At 51.9% G+C, this 15,395-nt stretch overlaps 6 protein-coding genes across 6 annotated transcripts; all 6 read right to left on the reverse strand.

Annotated features, from left to right (window-relative positions):
- Positions 1-64: 64 nt before the first annotated feature.
- On the reverse strand, positions 65-1,237 carry J4E92_001119 (uncharacterized protein; the record flags this gene model as incomplete). Its single annotated transcript, XM_051492533.1, has 1 exon — positions 65-1,237. One exon carries the CDS (start codon positions 1,235-1,237, stop codon positions 65-67), a length of 1,173 nt encoding a protein of 390 aa, XP_051358045.1.
- Positions 1,238-1,459: 222 nt separating this feature from the next.
- J4E92_001120 (uncharacterized protein) lies at positions 1,460-3,426 on the reverse strand (the record flags this gene model as incomplete). Its single annotated transcript, XM_051492534.1, has 2 exons — positions 1,460-3,093; positions 3,420-3,426. 2 exons carry the CDS (start codon positions 3,424-3,426, stop codon positions 1,460-1,462), a joined length of 1,641 nt encoding a protein of 546 aa, XP_051358046.1.
- A 226-nt stretch (positions 3,427-3,652) lies between these two features.
- J4E92_001121 (uncharacterized protein) lies at positions 3,653-4,820 on the reverse strand (the record flags this gene model as incomplete). The annotated part of the gene is made up of 4 exons (XM_051492535.1): positions 3,653-4,047; positions 4,107-4,322; positions 4,375-4,689; positions 4,748-4,820. 4 exons carry the CDS (start codon positions 4,818-4,820, stop codon positions 3,653-3,655), a joined length of 999 nt encoding a protein of 332 aa, XP_051358047.1.
- Positions 4,821-5,265: 445 nt separating this feature from the next.
- J4E92_001122 (uncharacterized protein) lies at positions 5,266-6,141 on the reverse strand (the record flags this gene model as incomplete). Its single annotated transcript, XM_051492536.1, has 2 exons — positions 5,266-5,672; positions 6,135-6,141. The coding sequence occupies 2 exons, from the start codon at positions 6,139-6,141 to the stop codon at positions 5,266-5,268; spliced, it is 414 nt and encodes a 137-aa protein (XP_051358048.1).
- A 1,699-nt stretch (positions 6,142-7,840) lies between these two features.
- Positions 7,841-8,943, reverse strand: J4E92_001123 (uncharacterized protein; the record flags this gene model as incomplete). The annotated part of the gene is made up of 3 exons (XM_051492537.1): positions 7,841-8,272; positions 8,326-8,570; positions 8,622-8,943. 3 exons carry the CDS (start codon positions 8,941-8,943, stop codon positions 7,841-7,843), a joined length of 999 nt encoding a protein of 332 aa, XP_051358049.1.
- Positions 8,944-11,059: 2,116 nt separating this feature from the next.
- Positions 11,060-11,998, reverse strand: J4E92_001124 (uncharacterized protein; the record flags this gene model as incomplete). The annotated part of the gene is made up of 3 exons (XM_051492538.1): positions 11,060-11,281; positions 11,329-11,749; positions 11,805-11,998. 3 exons carry the CDS (start codon positions 11,996-11,998, stop codon positions 11,060-11,062), a joined length of 837 nt encoding a protein of 278 aa, XP_051358050.1.
- Between the last annotated feature and the right edge of the window lie 3,397 nt (positions 11,999-15,395).

Genomic DNA, 15,395 nt, shown 5'->3' on the forward strand with positions numbered 1-15,395 from the left:
TCACTGCTTCACGTACGTATATCCCAGAAGGTAAAGCACTCCACGCAGTGCTTGTCACCGTTCGCTATAGCATACCGAAGTCTCTTAGTACCTGATCTTCAAGCTCTTTGTTGTCTGCCTTGGAGCAAGAACGCATTTCACGCTTTGTACCATCCCTTGCAGGCTTCATAATCCATCCTTCGAACGCGTCTTCACTCAACTCCAGGCCCTCTCTAGAAATCCAACGCTTTCGAGTCTCTGCACCGACATTTCTTTTCATCTGCTGAGACCAGGACTCATCAATAAGGCGGATAGCTTTGATCAGCTTCTCGGAAGATTCCCCGCCAGATATCGTGGAGCGTGTCTTTTCCTTGAACATGAGATAATAGTCGAGATACTGATTGTTACTGCCCAACGAGACGTCTTTGACTGCTGTTTCGAAGGCGGAAGGAAGTAGCCCTGCCATCTCCCAATCGATGATGGCAGCAAGCTCGTACTGTGGACCGTCTTCACTTTCTGCTTTCTTTACTAGCAGGTTCCGGGGTTCGAGGTCGTTGTGAGAAAGCACCAGACTTGTTTCAAGCACCCCAAGATCGCGAGAGGAAAGATGTATGTCACCCAACTCAGGTAAGGCAGATCTGATGACTATGCCGTCGCCGTCTAATGCGTCCTCTATGGAAGAGGTAGCAAATCTTTTGGCTTGACGCTTAGCGACATACAGCGCGATGAACTCGCGGACACTTTTAGCGAAACCAAGGAATGAACTGCCAATACTGATATCTCTGCTGTTTGCGACTGCGTCCAGAGCTGTGTTTGGAAGGATTTGTTGAAGGAGCGCATGCGAAGTGTCGAGCTGTTGAAGTTTATCGACTGCATTTGCAACAGCATCGACCAAAGATGTCTTCTGCGTGAGGTTGAGAGAAGTCCAAACAGACTCTAGAGTCACTGTTTCCGTTATGAACCTGGTGACCATGTAGTGCATATCGCTCTGGTTTTCCGTCACCACCTTTCCGTAGCTGAGTATCTCGGGGACATAAGTCGGTATTTGGAGTGAAGCTGCCTCTTGAATTTCAGAAACGACGGCTAGCGATCCGCTTGCGGTGTCCAGACGAACGATGACAGCAGGACGGTTTGGGAATTCCGCTTTGAACGTGCAGTTGGTGAAGGAGTGAGCAAGTATTTCGATGGAGTTGGGTTGCGACTCGGTGAAAATCGCCGAGATGATGGCGGTATCGGGGCGAAGCATTCGATCAGCCATATCGAAGAGGGTGAAGCTGCAGGTCGAGTTCCGGGGTAAGAGAATGGAAGGTACCTATGATCGTAGGACAAAGCTAACCTTATACAACCGCCAAGACTCAGCGGCCCACATTGCCTATGATTGGGTCGGAACTCGTTCTTTCACCGATGATATCGCGTGCGTGTCGCGTGAAGCTGGGTTGTTTGACTTCTGCGTCCGAAGTGCGGGCCCATCCTCTTTGTTCTACACGTTGGACACTCCGAAGTCCATGTCTTCAAGGAAGGCTGATGGATCAGCAAAACTGCCCCAGTCATCGAAAGCTGCGAATGGATTTGATGTCGGCTCTTCCAGAGCTTCAAGAGGGGCGAGAGAAGCCGAGTACGGTACATGAGTTTCGTTTGCGTCAGTGGCCCTAACCTCAAACGGAGGCTGATTTGCTGTAGGTGCGTTTGACGCCAAACACAAGAACTTCGTATCATAGAAAGATTTGGCCCACTTGATCTTCGCAGACCACTTCGCGAAGGCTTCGTTGTTCAGGTTCAGACCGTCAGGATGGGTCTGCGATACAGCATCATACCGTCGAGAAGCCTCGCCGAGAAGTGTCGAAAAGTCGACGAACTCTCTAAGAGCTTGGACATCCCAGCCGTCCATTTCAATCAGGCTTGCTCGGACAAGCACAACGAAGATGTAAGCAAACTGCGCAAAGACGCCGAATGGAACAACGAGATAGTCTTCGACGGGTAGTTCCAGGTATATCTCCGTGTACCTTTTAGCCGCGTCCATACATTGCCACATCCCATCTAGTCGTTGTCGTAGGTCCGTTTCTTTGACTGTATGGGTGGCGAGATTCCCGAATGAGCGTTCCCAGATCGCAGTTCGGGTACAGGCTTGCTGCAAACGCGACACTATCGCCGTCGCTGCGTTTCCAGACGCTAGCGCAGCCCTGTCGAGGTCGCTCAAGAATGATTTGGCATATAGTTGCACTGGAGCATGCTCGCAGTCGGTAGCCATGGCTTCTTGCATGATGCGCTGACCCTGCGCTAGCTGCACGAGCAAAAGATCGCTTTCGTATTCTCGAGCTTGCGTTAGTACCTCGACGCAAGCTGTATGCCATGGAGTCCAGTTAAGGTTGTCGATCTTCCGGAAGGATGTAAATATCTGTGAGGTTAGATAAAATGTTCCGAGAACTGCACGTCGCTCATCGTTCGTTACGACCTTTGCCGGCTGTGGCACACCGTGCGCTTGTGACGCTTCCATCAAAGCCGCCTTCTCACAAAACCCTGGTGCACGATCGATTTCCAGGTCGTGAGTGAGCGCCATGGTAAGGTGTAGAAGTACTGTGTGGCTTGGTGGTGCGAAGAGATGCGGATTATACCAGTTTCCAATCACTAGCATACCCTGTAACAGGTCGAGCGATTTCTCACCATTGATCAATACCCTATCCGAGATCTCTCGTACAAGATCCTTTACCAGAATCTGTTGAACTGCGGTATCGTGGAAGAAAGCGACTGCCTTGATAGCCTGCAACAAGAACGGCTTGTTGTTGGCCAATCTGGAAACATCAGTACCAGTTGGGACTACTACAAAAGGCATATGAGGTGCCATCAGTCTCTGGTAGCGATCGAACAAAATTTCGGTATTTGTTTCGTTCGTTTCCATTGATGCGAGGTCGGAATCGTCCATCTCCAGCGTTGCGTCGCGGGCAGAGGCAGTAGTATCGACAGATCCGGTAGCGCTTGGGGTTACGGTCAGTGGTGCCTGATACACAACGTTATTCTTCTCATGTAATCTTGTCGCCTGCTGTAATCCAGAAGTATGTATTCCCGATTCTGAAGATGCCTCTGGCGCATGTTTGTTGGCCAGAGCTTCAGTGATGTCTGCAAGCTGTGCCTCGAGCTGCTGCAATTGAGCGGATCGTCTACTTACAATTTAGCATTATGAAATCAGATACCGAGCACCGCTCAAGTTGACTCACGTTACCTTGTTTGCCTTGCTTCTGCGTTTCGTTGGCTCCCGAGTCTGGCAGACCTTATGTAGCCGTGTACATCTAAGAATGTTTTAAGCTTTTTGAACTCCTTCAATATGAGCTTGAAATTGAGTCTTATGCGAAATGGTCAGTCATGCTGTAGTCACTGACCTTTCGCAGTTGCTGTTCTCTGAACGCCTCACACATTTGCTCTTAGCCCTCGCACAGACTGCACACGAACCATGATGTGTATGAGTCGTATTTTGCGACGTGGCTGTTACTTCTTCAGATTCTTCGTATGCTGAAGTCATCGCGACTAGGACGTAGCAGTAAAATATTGAGAACTCGTAAAGTAAGAGTGATGATGAGGACGACGAAGTTGATGGCAATAGGTAAATCAACATGGCAATATCTCCGTCCGTCTAAACTCCGAAATCTGCAGTATGACAACATCAATCTCGGCTCAACTTTCAACCGTTCAGTAGCTTCTCATGCGCTCCTCCATATCTTTTACCTGCAACAGGAAATGTCTCCTGAGCTTTTCGAAGGTTTTCCATATCCTCATCTGTCAACTCCAACAGCTTGCTGTTCAGGGTAACGCGTTCAATGTTGGTAGACCCTGGAATGGGAATCGCCCCTTGCCGCGCTACCCAAGCGATAGCGACTTGTGCCGACTTGAGGCCTTTATCCTGGGCAATCTTCTCCACGGCCTCGGCAAGCCTGTAGTTCTGATCAAACACTTCAGGCCGAAAGCGATCGAACATCTTCGGGCGAAAATCGTTGGGCGAAAGATCATCGAGCGACTTGAAACTGCCCGTGAGCCAGCCTCGACCGACCGGACTGTACGCAATCACAGGTATCTCGACTATATTGGTGTTGTCAGCGTCAGATCTCCAAAGCAAATTCTTCCGCGGAAAGACATACGTTCAGAGCATGCTTCCATGATTCCATTCTGAAGGGGATCGGGTGTGAACAGGCTCAGCTCGATTTCTACGGCTGAGATCGGGTGAACGGCATGAGCTTTGCGAATGGTGTCTGCATTGACTTCAGATAGTCCAATGCCCCCGATCTTACCCTCTTTAACCAGCTCGGCCAAAGCTTTGATGGATGTTTGAACGGGCGTGTTGGGATCGATGCGTGCTGGCATTCCATCAGTTGTTGCTACAAGATCAACTTGCCGACGTGCTCATACCCATCTCGAAGATATCAATGGATTTCGCGCCCCCTAGCCCTTCCAGAGCCTGCTCAACAGATGCGCGAATGGCCTCTGGGCTGCCTACTGGGCCTGTTCCATGATTGAAGGCGCCCTTGATGTTGACGACAACCTTTTCAGCATCCTCGGGGTATTTTTCGAAGTAGTGGCGCATCAGATGTACGGAGTTTGACTCCGGCGTGCCATAGTGAAGACCTCCGTTCCATAGGTTTGCACCTTGGTCTAATGCGGTCTTCAGCAGACTGATTTGATGCTCGCGCTCAAACTGAGGAAATGGAGCAGGAAGAGTCAAGCCTGGAGAGTCTGCTGTCAGTACGTTGCGTCTAGAATGCTCAGGCAGCGTGGGACGGACCTAACATTCCGAGCCCGACAGGGCCCACTGGCTTGCCACACACGCGTGTAGCTGCTGCTCTTCCAATACTCATGACGGGCGATAAATAGTAAAAGAAGCCTTGCAGGCTGTCAAGTTAATAGTAAGGGACGATCTGATTGAGATAGATGATACGTATGACTGGTAACAACGACCATGCTCTTATAGCTTTATTCTGAACGGTGCTGCGAGCCACAACACCGTCCGTCCCCGTGTCTCGAGCATGCATAATTCGGCATCATTTCAATCTTATGAGAAAGTAGGAAGCGACTGTTGTTGCGCCGTTCCCGGTCCCCGTTGGATGTTTGTGTGGCTTGCTGGGGAGGGAACGGAACACTGCGACCGCGCGGTGGCAGCTTGGTGGGCAGTCGGCGCTTCGGGCGCTATTTGAACCTCCGCCCCGTTCGAGCGGCGGCTCAGCACCCACCTAGCACCCAACCTCAACACACAATAAGTACATGTTACGGCCCTCCTCAATCGCAAGCAGGTGATTCCCAAAATCAGACCATTGAGAACTTGTTATTCTTGTCATATACCATAACCCTCAGCAGCATACTCGCAGGATCGTCATCCGCATCTGGCTTAATTACCAGATTCTCCAACAGAACGAAGCCCATATGCTGGTACAGTGGAAATCCCATCGGACTTGCCTCAAGGCCTACGTCAATGCCCGCAGCTAGAGCCTGGTCGACACCCCATTGAGTGAGCGCAGTGCCCGCACCGCGCCGACGATAGTCTGGATGGGTTGCAAGCAGAACGAGGTAGTAATTCTGAGGATACATCTTCTCCCAATATTTCGAGTGGGTGTAGTTCAGCGCTTGCTGAAAGGCGATCATGCGCTTCGGATCGCCATCACGCCGCCTGAACTCCTTTCCTATGGCCCAGTTCTCCACAAAGGTGATGTAACCTGTCATTTCTCAGTATTGTGTTCATCGAGGTTCGCGCGTGCATGCCCACAGTGTAGCGCGTTGAACACGCCCTTACTCCACAGGCCTGTCAGAGCCTGTGTCAGCATACTCTTCCCATTTCTCTCCCATAATGCGAACGCGATTATTGTCGCTACTGCTTCTCCACGATCTTCGCGCTTTTCCTTTAATGACGCGACTTCTTCAGCCACGATGAGCGTGATTTTGGGATGGTAGAGATAATGTTTGAACACTTGCAACCAAAAGAATTGACTGTCATCAGGATACTGGCGCCTGTACCTCCAGATGAATTCGAACCCCGGGTCATCAGGTAGACTAGCGAGGGCAACCGTCGTGACACGAGGGACGTCGCGAAGTTCAGCAAGCCTGACCCTGAAGGACGGTGTTGGCGACATGCTGTTTGAAGCTGGACGGGGCGGACGGCCGCCTGAGCTGGGGCGAACCCCTCATTTTATCGCTAAACAAAAGCCGCGGTACAGTACGCGGTTGGATCCATAGGATCTTTCTGCTTCTCAGGCCTGCCACAGTATGTGTAGGTGGTAAGACGGAGCTGCAGCCACCTGATTGCAAGTCCGAGATGATAGGCTGATAAGGTCCACGGAGACTTGAGGAAGGGGTGACCGCGTGCACGGGCCATGCAGCCTGCCGCTCCCCATCGATTGCCTCTGCCGCATTTTCCGCACGACATCAATGTGAAGATGTCGGTATGGGATCGACTCTCTGTTGAGCTCGTTGATGAGGTAGCGTTCTTCGTCTTCCGATTCGATACTGTAGGCTAACGAAAAGTCCAGATTTTCTCCTACCTTGCAAGGCCCGTGACTGAACCCCGGTATTCATGGGATGAGAGCAGGCCTATCCACGATTTTGATTACATATGTGGCCTCGGCGGCTATGACTACCCACATGTACTTCACCGGGAGCTGGAGATTCGGCTAGTCTGTAAAGCTTTCGACCACGCCATGACCCGTCTCTACTTCCAACATAAATATGCGACATTCCACACCTGGGAGAACACAGCTACCTCGAGACTTCAAGAATACATCATAGAAGAAGGCGCTAAGTTTGCGCCTTGCATAAAGCGCTTACGAATCATGTTGTCTGAATCAAGACTGAGCCCCGATGGATTGTTCGAAAAGAGAGACGTCGAAAATAATCCTGGGCTGGCTGGAAAGTTGGCCCTTTTGGTCGCGAACACGTCAGCCTTTGTCCCTCGGATCGAAGAGGCTGTCTCTGAATTACCAACGCTAAAACGCCTTGTTATTACGCTCGAAGAAAATTGGCGTAGCGCACCGTTGGAAGTTGATCAGCGAGACGATGAAGACTATGGCCTCAAGCTTGATCTTGACTTCCTGCAGCTCATTCGTAGCAACATCGCGAGCATATTCTCCTCGCCACGCGTACATCTTCCTTTGCTGACTTATCTTCGACTTACGCTGCCCTCAGCATACGACATTGCGATCATCGGCGCTTGTATTCAGGACGATATGGCCATGCAACTGCGACATTTGTTTTTGGAATACATCGATGGCACAGGGCCATTCGGTGATCGCGCGTACGACCTTGACGAGAGGTCTGTTAACGACGATCACGGAACCCCACTCTACTCTAACCTGCAAACGCGTTTTCCAAATACGGATTACATGGACGGCATATGCACCTTGGTGTCGCGTTGTCGCAATCTCGAATCTCTTGGCCTGAAGGGCACTCAATACTGCAACCTTGAATCGCTCATGTGGCGCCCGACCGGAGATGGGCTCAAGACCTTATACATTCACCGTGCGAGAACCCCTTCTTCAGTCTTACTTGCTCTCCTATCCCCGTCCACCAGTATTCCAGAGTCGTCGTCGAGCTCTAGAATTGTTTCGGTGGAGCTTTCAGACGTGGACCTCCACGGAAGTGCGTGGGGCACGATCTTTGATCACTTGGGATATAGTCCGCTACTCGCCTACTTTGATGTGAAGGACATTTTGACAGGGAGGAGCGACCAAGGGAGCTTAGTCAATTTGATAAGAAAGGTTGATGCTCGGGAAGGTTACTTGGGTGAGGATTTGCAGGACCTATACCGGGAGAGTTTGGACAGTTTTTTGAATGGAGAAAGTAACGGCTGAGGTTATAGAGTACATATCTGGCTTGTCCAAATACAATCTGTTCAGAAAGCTAGGGTTTGTCCCGCCTCTTTAGTAACAGCCGCTTTAACGTTCGCGCTGCCCAATAATTCGTACTTGTAGGGCAAGCTTTGCGCACTTAGTGTACCCTTGGGAGCTGTATTGGCGCTCTGCCCACCAAACAACACGTCCTCAACGACTGCATATCCATCCTCCGCGCTACTCTCCGTGTAAACCATCTTCTTGCCACTGTTCTCAAAGACCGAGCTTTGAACCAGGGCTTGCGCACCCATGCGGGTGTTCACACCTGTAGACTGCTCGTTGTAGTAATTGTTGAAGATGTGCGCTGTGCCAAATCGGAGCAATGGTCCGCGACTGTTGACGCGGTAGAAGTGGTTGTTTGCGTATGTTACGCGGAGGTGGCCAGTGTCTTCGGCGGCGTTCTTGTCGGAATGGCCTACCAAGGTGCCTTTGGACTGCGCTGCATTAGCCAGTGTGTATTTTCGTGAAGATGAACATGAGGACGTACATGGTTGTGAAAGTAGGTGTTGGAGATGGTTACGAAGTCAGCAGCGTGCGAAAGATCGACCAGCCCATCGTAGGTGTCTTTGCCAACTGTCTCGTCACCATAGTAGTCGCAATGATCGACCCATACATTGGTAGAGAGTTGAATGGTAGTGGCATCGCCGTACTCGGCGGGTACCCTGCCGATCTTCATATTGCGTACAATCACATTCTTCTGCCCTAGAATTGTGAGACCGATGCCAGTCAGGGCTGTATCGTGTTAGTCAGAACTCATGCAACTTGGAAAGGCAAAAGACGTACAGCTTCCAGTCTTTCCAATGATGGTCTTGTCCGAGCCAACCTGTACTTTTGCAGCACCATTGATAGCTCCTTGAACTACAATGTTCAAGGGTCCGGAAGAGTTGGCCGCTGCCGAGAGTTGGGGTAAAGTGCTCACGGTGGTAGTAGGACCACCGGCTCCCCCCTTTGTCCCACCATTTGCCATCGCGAAACCAACATTAGCAGCATCTGTAATGCTAGCCCTCTTCTCCAAGGCTCTTGCTGGTGTGTCCTGATAAGTTGGGGTAGGCGATGCTGTGACTGCAGCCACCGCAACGAGTAGAAAGGAGGTAGAAAGCTTCATGTCTAGTACTTGGTGCGACTTGAGATGATGGTGCTTGGTCGTTCTGGCTGAACCTATGTACACGTCGAAGCTCCATTATGTATAACACGTCGGCGTTTGGACCGCAATAATTTTCGCTGATCATCTCCGTGAAGCTCAAGGAGTGGCTTGATCTCCACCGACTTCATATAAACAACGAACCCTCTTAGGTGGAATTCGATGGCGAATGTCGCCGCGGAAACGCCTGAATACTTGGAGTAACATGAATCATTCCGCGTGACCAATGTGTAGCTCGATTGGGTAGTTTGGACGTGCATCACGGCTGTGGCCGAGCGTTGGCTGATGCATGCGAAACATATCGGTCCGGAGAAACCCCTGGTTGGAGGAAGTTAGCTCAATCCGGTCACCCCAGATTTGCATCTATCTAGCATCACAATGCCAAGTCTGGGGAATATCGTTAGCTTAAGGAATGTTGCGGGGAATACAACGCGTTGATACTGTTGATTTTGAAAGAACATGCTTGTGGATGATGCGCATGGTCATATTCTGATTTTGGTGTGAGTTAACATCGCGACATCGACCCCGGCACCAGGACTGAACACGACTGCAACGATTGAGGCATCCTCAATCTTCAAACCCAGGCACGGTTTTCGTAATCGGCATTAGTACCTCCAACCATGATGTTTCCATTGCCATTGGCAACCGCAAAACCAGCGCAACTGTGATCAAGTCTCGTGCAACCGTCAATGACAGCCAAGACACTCCATGCAAGATCGATGCTATGCCATACAAGTCAGGTTTGTTCTGTTTCATAGTCGTTTGTGCGGAGTAAAGGAGCGAAGATAAGCATACCAGTAACTAGTCTCATGCTGACCCGTTGTACTTATACCAACGACAACGCCATTGAACCCGTGCCAACACACCGTTCTCGGTTCTCTACTGTCGAACTCACAGAGAGTTTTGCCGAGAATGCGAAGATAATTGAAGCAGGAAATGAGATTGTTGACGTCTGTATAGGATCCATCTTCCGGGCCGCACACCAGTGTATTGTCTGAGGTGGCGGTTTGAGCTGCAGGGTGTTAGATGATTCCCACCTGAAAATGCGACAGGTACTTGTAATGATACGTGCTCACCGCTGGAACCTCGTACTATTGGCCACTCAAGTAGATCAGCTGTAGTAAGATTCAGAGATGCTAGAGACGGGAAACCTGGTCCTGGGATAAGTTCAGAGTGTACGTCTGGAATTGCATCTGAACAGTTTCCGAGCGTCAAGAGGGAGATAATGGGAAGACAGATCCTGAAAAGCATGGTGGACAGAGAGGCGCCTCTAACATGCCAAAACCTGGATTGGCCTCGAATATATCCTGTTACGCAATAGCTATGTTTCCGTCAACTTTACGCTATTCATTGCCCTGGCCATAGTGTGATTGCTGCAAAACTTGATCGTCGCTTTCCTGTACACGTCGCATAGGTTAGCTTCGGGTACGACTGACATAGAAGAGTTAAACGTACCAGGCAGAATGGCCAAAAACGTTTATCAATGTGCAAATCATGTGCTTGTTGCACAGGATGATAGACCGAGTCCGCACGAGGTTACTGCGCGTGGGCGCTATCGATTGATAGCCATGCGATCACGACTCAGCACATGCACCCGGGGAACGCGCGTAACAGCCCGATGAGAAAAAAGACTCACAAACACGGTTACATGTGTATCGTGACAATGCTCGGCTCCTGTGATTGTGAACGGCTACGGTAGCTGTCAACAGGTACTCTGCCGTTGCAGTCGCACCAAAATACCTTCCAAATATCCGTCCAATTGAAACGACGCAAGAAAAAGGCAATGGAACGGCGCTCGGATAGGTGTTGGATACGAATTTCAGTAAAAGACGGTGGATTTAGAAACAACCATGCGAGTGGGGATAATGTGATGCGACGTATAGATGGCTGTACAATAGATGTGATATATCAAATCAGCTCGTGCTGACAAGTGTCATGCCTCAACACAGTGACCAGGTGTATCCAGGGAAGCGATCGCTGCCCGCGGAGTAGTAAGCATTCCTACCAACCAGGAACGAGCGCCATCGCGCCAAATAACAAAACAATGCAGGTGCAGTGGGAATGCAGTACCAACATGTGTCTACCTATCTCTGCCTAGTCTTTCCTCGTAGTCATCCACCAATTCGTATGCCGGCCTAAACTTCGGCTTCGAGGCGCCTGTCCCATTCCCAGTCTGGGGTACTTGTTGCGTAGACGGCTGGCGTACGAGCTTTGGGTTTGGGTGGGTATCAGTAGTTCCACCCAATGAGGTATATCCGCGGTCGTATAGCGAGCAGTAAGGTATGTTGAGGAAACGTATAAACTGAAGAAGTCAGTAAGCAAATGATACAGTGTGTGCATTGCGCGTACGGTCCATATATCCACATAGTGCCAGTCTATGACAGGATGTATCCGCACAAAGGCTGGCCACCCGGAGTCGGTCGGGTCGAAGAACTTCAGATGTTGGCCATGCGGATCCGTCCGCCGTGTCCCCACCAGGATCGCCTTGACAGATGGCGTGTCTTTCAAGTAGTCGGCGAAGGCAGCCTTCATGGGTTTCGCGTATTCTAGCAAGGCGAGCCAATATATCTTGCTACTATGCGCGACGAACTCCTCGACCTCGGGAAAGGGATGTGCGTCCTGTATGTACACGCATTGTACGGCGGTTTCGATGCTGGACGAGGGATTTGGGGTCTGCGTAAGACCCCGCCTGTGCATGGCGCAGAGGTATAGTATAAGAAGAACTAAACAGTCTTTGCCGCCATTATACGATAAAGACAGCTCTGGTAGACTACGTAGCTGTCAGTCCCTAGCTTCCGCACGCCGCCTACATGGTCAGCACCAACCTGTACTTCTCCAGAGCCTCTCCTATGACCCTCAGCGATGTTCGTGTCTGCTCCTGCACATTCTTGACGCGATCAGACACATCTGTCGCGTCGAGAAACGTGACTATGCGGTCATTGATGCGCGTGCATAGCTCGTCGAAGGGCAGCGGGGTATCGGAGACAAGGGGATCTGAAAATCCGGAGGCGGTATTCATTGCAACAAAAGTGCGCTAATCACGACATCAGATGCAGATGTAGGCGATTACGGTAGGGGTAGTGTCGACGATTGGTCGTACGGGGGTGCTGGTTCATGCCATGATGCGTGTGTCGGCCATGGCAGGAGAGGCGAACAGGTGGAGGTAGCCGGTGCCTTATCGATAAGGGGCATGGATCCTCGGCACATCTCCATGCGGCAAGGCGGCGGATGCCTCACCTGGCCACTCACGCACCGGACAGTAAGCATCGCAGCGGCCATCGGACGGGGCTCCACCACGAGATGCACCATGGGAGAAATTCGGTCTTGAGGCTCGCGTCGAGCTCTACAAGGCGATCTAGGCTGAATGATTACACCGAACGCGCATCTATGATGGTCTGATTCGCCGCTCTTCGGCCCTCGCCCCAGACCCTGACTTGCACTAAAGAATTGCGTGCTTTCGGCACGCGTTGTCATGACCTCTTAAAGGGAATTTTTCCACTGCCGTTGCCGCTGACTATGAGGACTGTCGCCGACGGTCCGAAGTACTACTACTGCTCGTCTCCCCCGTAGACATTTCCTTACTGTTACCGTCAACCCTGAATTCGCAGTCAATATGGGGTCTATCTCGACTGCAGGAGAGGCTGGTACGTCCCCGCAACCATTCGCCCCACCAATGCTCTACCCCAACATGTCGCCATGGGAGAGTAGTGGGAGGCTGCAAATGCACATATACTGACCTGCATGCTGTATAGTGGCCCGAATCGCCCACCTGGCCTCCGACGTGATCGTATCGGTCGTCCCTTCCTTCACAACCGAGTCCGAGTTCTCGGAGCCTCTGCGGGGACTCCAGAAGCACAACGCGCCCAGCGTTGTTTGCAAGACACAGCCAGAGGTGTGTTCGCATGCTCACTGCAGCCGAATGGCTTGTACTAACATGCTACCCAGATCCTCACTGTCCGCCAAAATGCCGACCCTCTGCTCTCCGTCTTCCAGCCCATCCGCTCGGGCAAGCTCACCAGCGTCACCACAACCTCGTCCATTCTCGTTAAGTCGATACCGCACCTTTACAAGCTCGCACAATACCCCGTCGTCCTCCACGTATCAGTGGCGCCCTCGGGCTTCCCTGACTTCTCCGACATCACCTCCATCAGACAGTCTGGATTCGCCTTCATCCAATCCGAGACACTACAGGAGTTGCAAGATCTTGCTCTCACTGCCCATGCTTTGGCCATCAAGTCGGGCAAGGGTGTCATCCACTTCTTCGATTCGGGCGCGACCGCTTTCAAGAAGACTGTCGAGGTAGAGGATGCCGACCTGGTCCGAAGCGTCATCGACCTGGACGCGGTGGCGGCATACCAAAACACCAAGTCGGAGGAGACCACACTATACGCCGACGATGGCAGGAATCCGACACTGTCCTTCGCTCGCAGTCAGGCCGTCAATGCCGCTCCAGCAGCAGCGCCTGTCAGCCTTCCCGAGCATCCCAAGTCGCTTCCTGCATCGGAGAGGAACAGCCAACGCGCCGATTCTTCTTCTGGCTCGTCGCAGCGCGATGCTAGCACGAGCGGTGCGTCAGTGTCCTCGGCAACCACAGTGGAGTCATTGATCTCCAAGCCCGTTTCCTCCGAGGATATCTACCGCTTCGCCACACAGATTTGGGGAACCATCCGTGATGCCACTGGACGAAGCTACGATGCCTTTGCTTTCTCCGGCACTGGTAACGAGGAGGCTGCCATTTTCCTCTTTGGTGCCGATACTGCTGTCTGGGCTACCGAGTTGGACAGCGTGGAGGAGACCAAGGCATACGCCAACACAGCCGTCATCACAGCCAGGCTATACCGTCCCTGGTTGGGTGCGTCCCTTGCTCCCTTGCTTCCCCGGTCGCTTAAGAGGATCGCGGTGCTGGAGCAAGTTCGACGAAAGACTACCCGATGGGGCCCTGTACTGCTCGACCTTCTGATGTCGCTCAAGTCGACCGGTGGCGCCTCTCCTACGGTTGTCGGATACCAACTTGGCTACATCAACGAGGACACTGTGTCGCAAGCAATGCGCGGCGTTTACCAGAACTTGATGAGCGAGACGCCTGTACAAAACCTCGTCATCGGCAACCTCGATGGACCGGAGCCCCAGGCTATCAAGGTCGAGCAACCAGGGTTAGAGAACGCCTACATGAAGATCTTGAACCAGGTCTTTGGTGAGAAGCTTCACATTGCTAACCAGCTTGGTTCGCAGCACGCCGGTATCTCCAACGAGATCTCCTCCACCCCAGAGTACGGATTCGGCTCGCTAGTTGCGCGCAAGGAACATCGTCAGCGATTCGTGGATGAGGCTGCGGCTGCTTCCAAGGAGAACGCTTTCACCACTCAAGCGCCCAGAGAGTGGCTGTCGAAGTGGGCACTGAACGCCGATGATACCGACAAGGCTAACGACCTGGCCTCTGAGGTCATCGCACGCTTGGGTACTGACGGCTCGCCCGCTGCCAGTCAGCTGTTGTCATCAAAGAAGCTGTTCTACAAGGAATCACCATGGTTGATTGGCTCGGACGCCTGGGCGTACGACCTGGGTAACTCTGGTGTGCACCACGTCCTTGCCTCTGGCGAAAATGTCAACATGCTCATCGTCGACTCAACACCATATTCCGAGCGCGCAGCCGCCGACGCTGCGAGGCGGAAGAAGGACATTGGTCTGTACGCAATGAACTTCGGCAACGCTTACGTGGCATCGGTCGCTGTATACAGCTCCTACACCCAGGTTCTTGAGGCTATGATCGAGGCTGACAAATTCAACGGACCCTCCGTCGTGCTTGCTTACCTGCCGTACGAGAAGGAGAACGACACGCCCCTAACTGTCTTGCAAGAGACCAAGAAGGCTGTTGACCTTGGTTATTGGCCATTGTACCGATGGGACCCACGCGCCGAGGAGAAGGGTGAAGAGAACTTCAAACTTGACTCGGAACGAATCAAGAAGGAGTTGGAAGAGTTCCTGTCCCGTGACAACTACATGTCTCAGGTCATGAAGAGACACCCTGAGTTCTCATCCAACATCTCTGGATCCTACGGAACTGAAGTCAGGCAACTGCAAAAGCGCAAGGCCAAGGATGCTTACAGCAAGCTTCTTGAAGGACTCCAGGGCGACCCTATGACCATTCTCTTCGCTTCCGACAACGGTAACGCTGAGAACCTAGCCAAGCGTCTAGGAAATCGCGGCAAGGCTCGAGGTCTCAAGACTATGGTCATGGCTATGGACGACTTCCCAATCGAAGATTTGCCCAACGAGCAGAACGTCATCCTGATGACTAGTGTAGCTGGACAAGGAGAGTTCCCTCAGAATGGTCGCACGTTCTGGGAGACCGTCAAGGACTCTACGGATCTGGATCTTGCAACAGTCAACTTTGGTGTCTTCGGTCTTGGTGACAG

The sequence above is a fragment of the Alternaria infectoria genome, assembly GCF_024043175.1.
Source record: "Alternaria infectoria strain BMP 0036 chromosome Unknown scaffold_1, whole genome shotgun sequence".
NCBI lineage: Eukaryota > Fungi > Ascomycota > Dothideomycetes > Pleosporales > Pleosporaceae > Alternaria > Alternaria infectoria.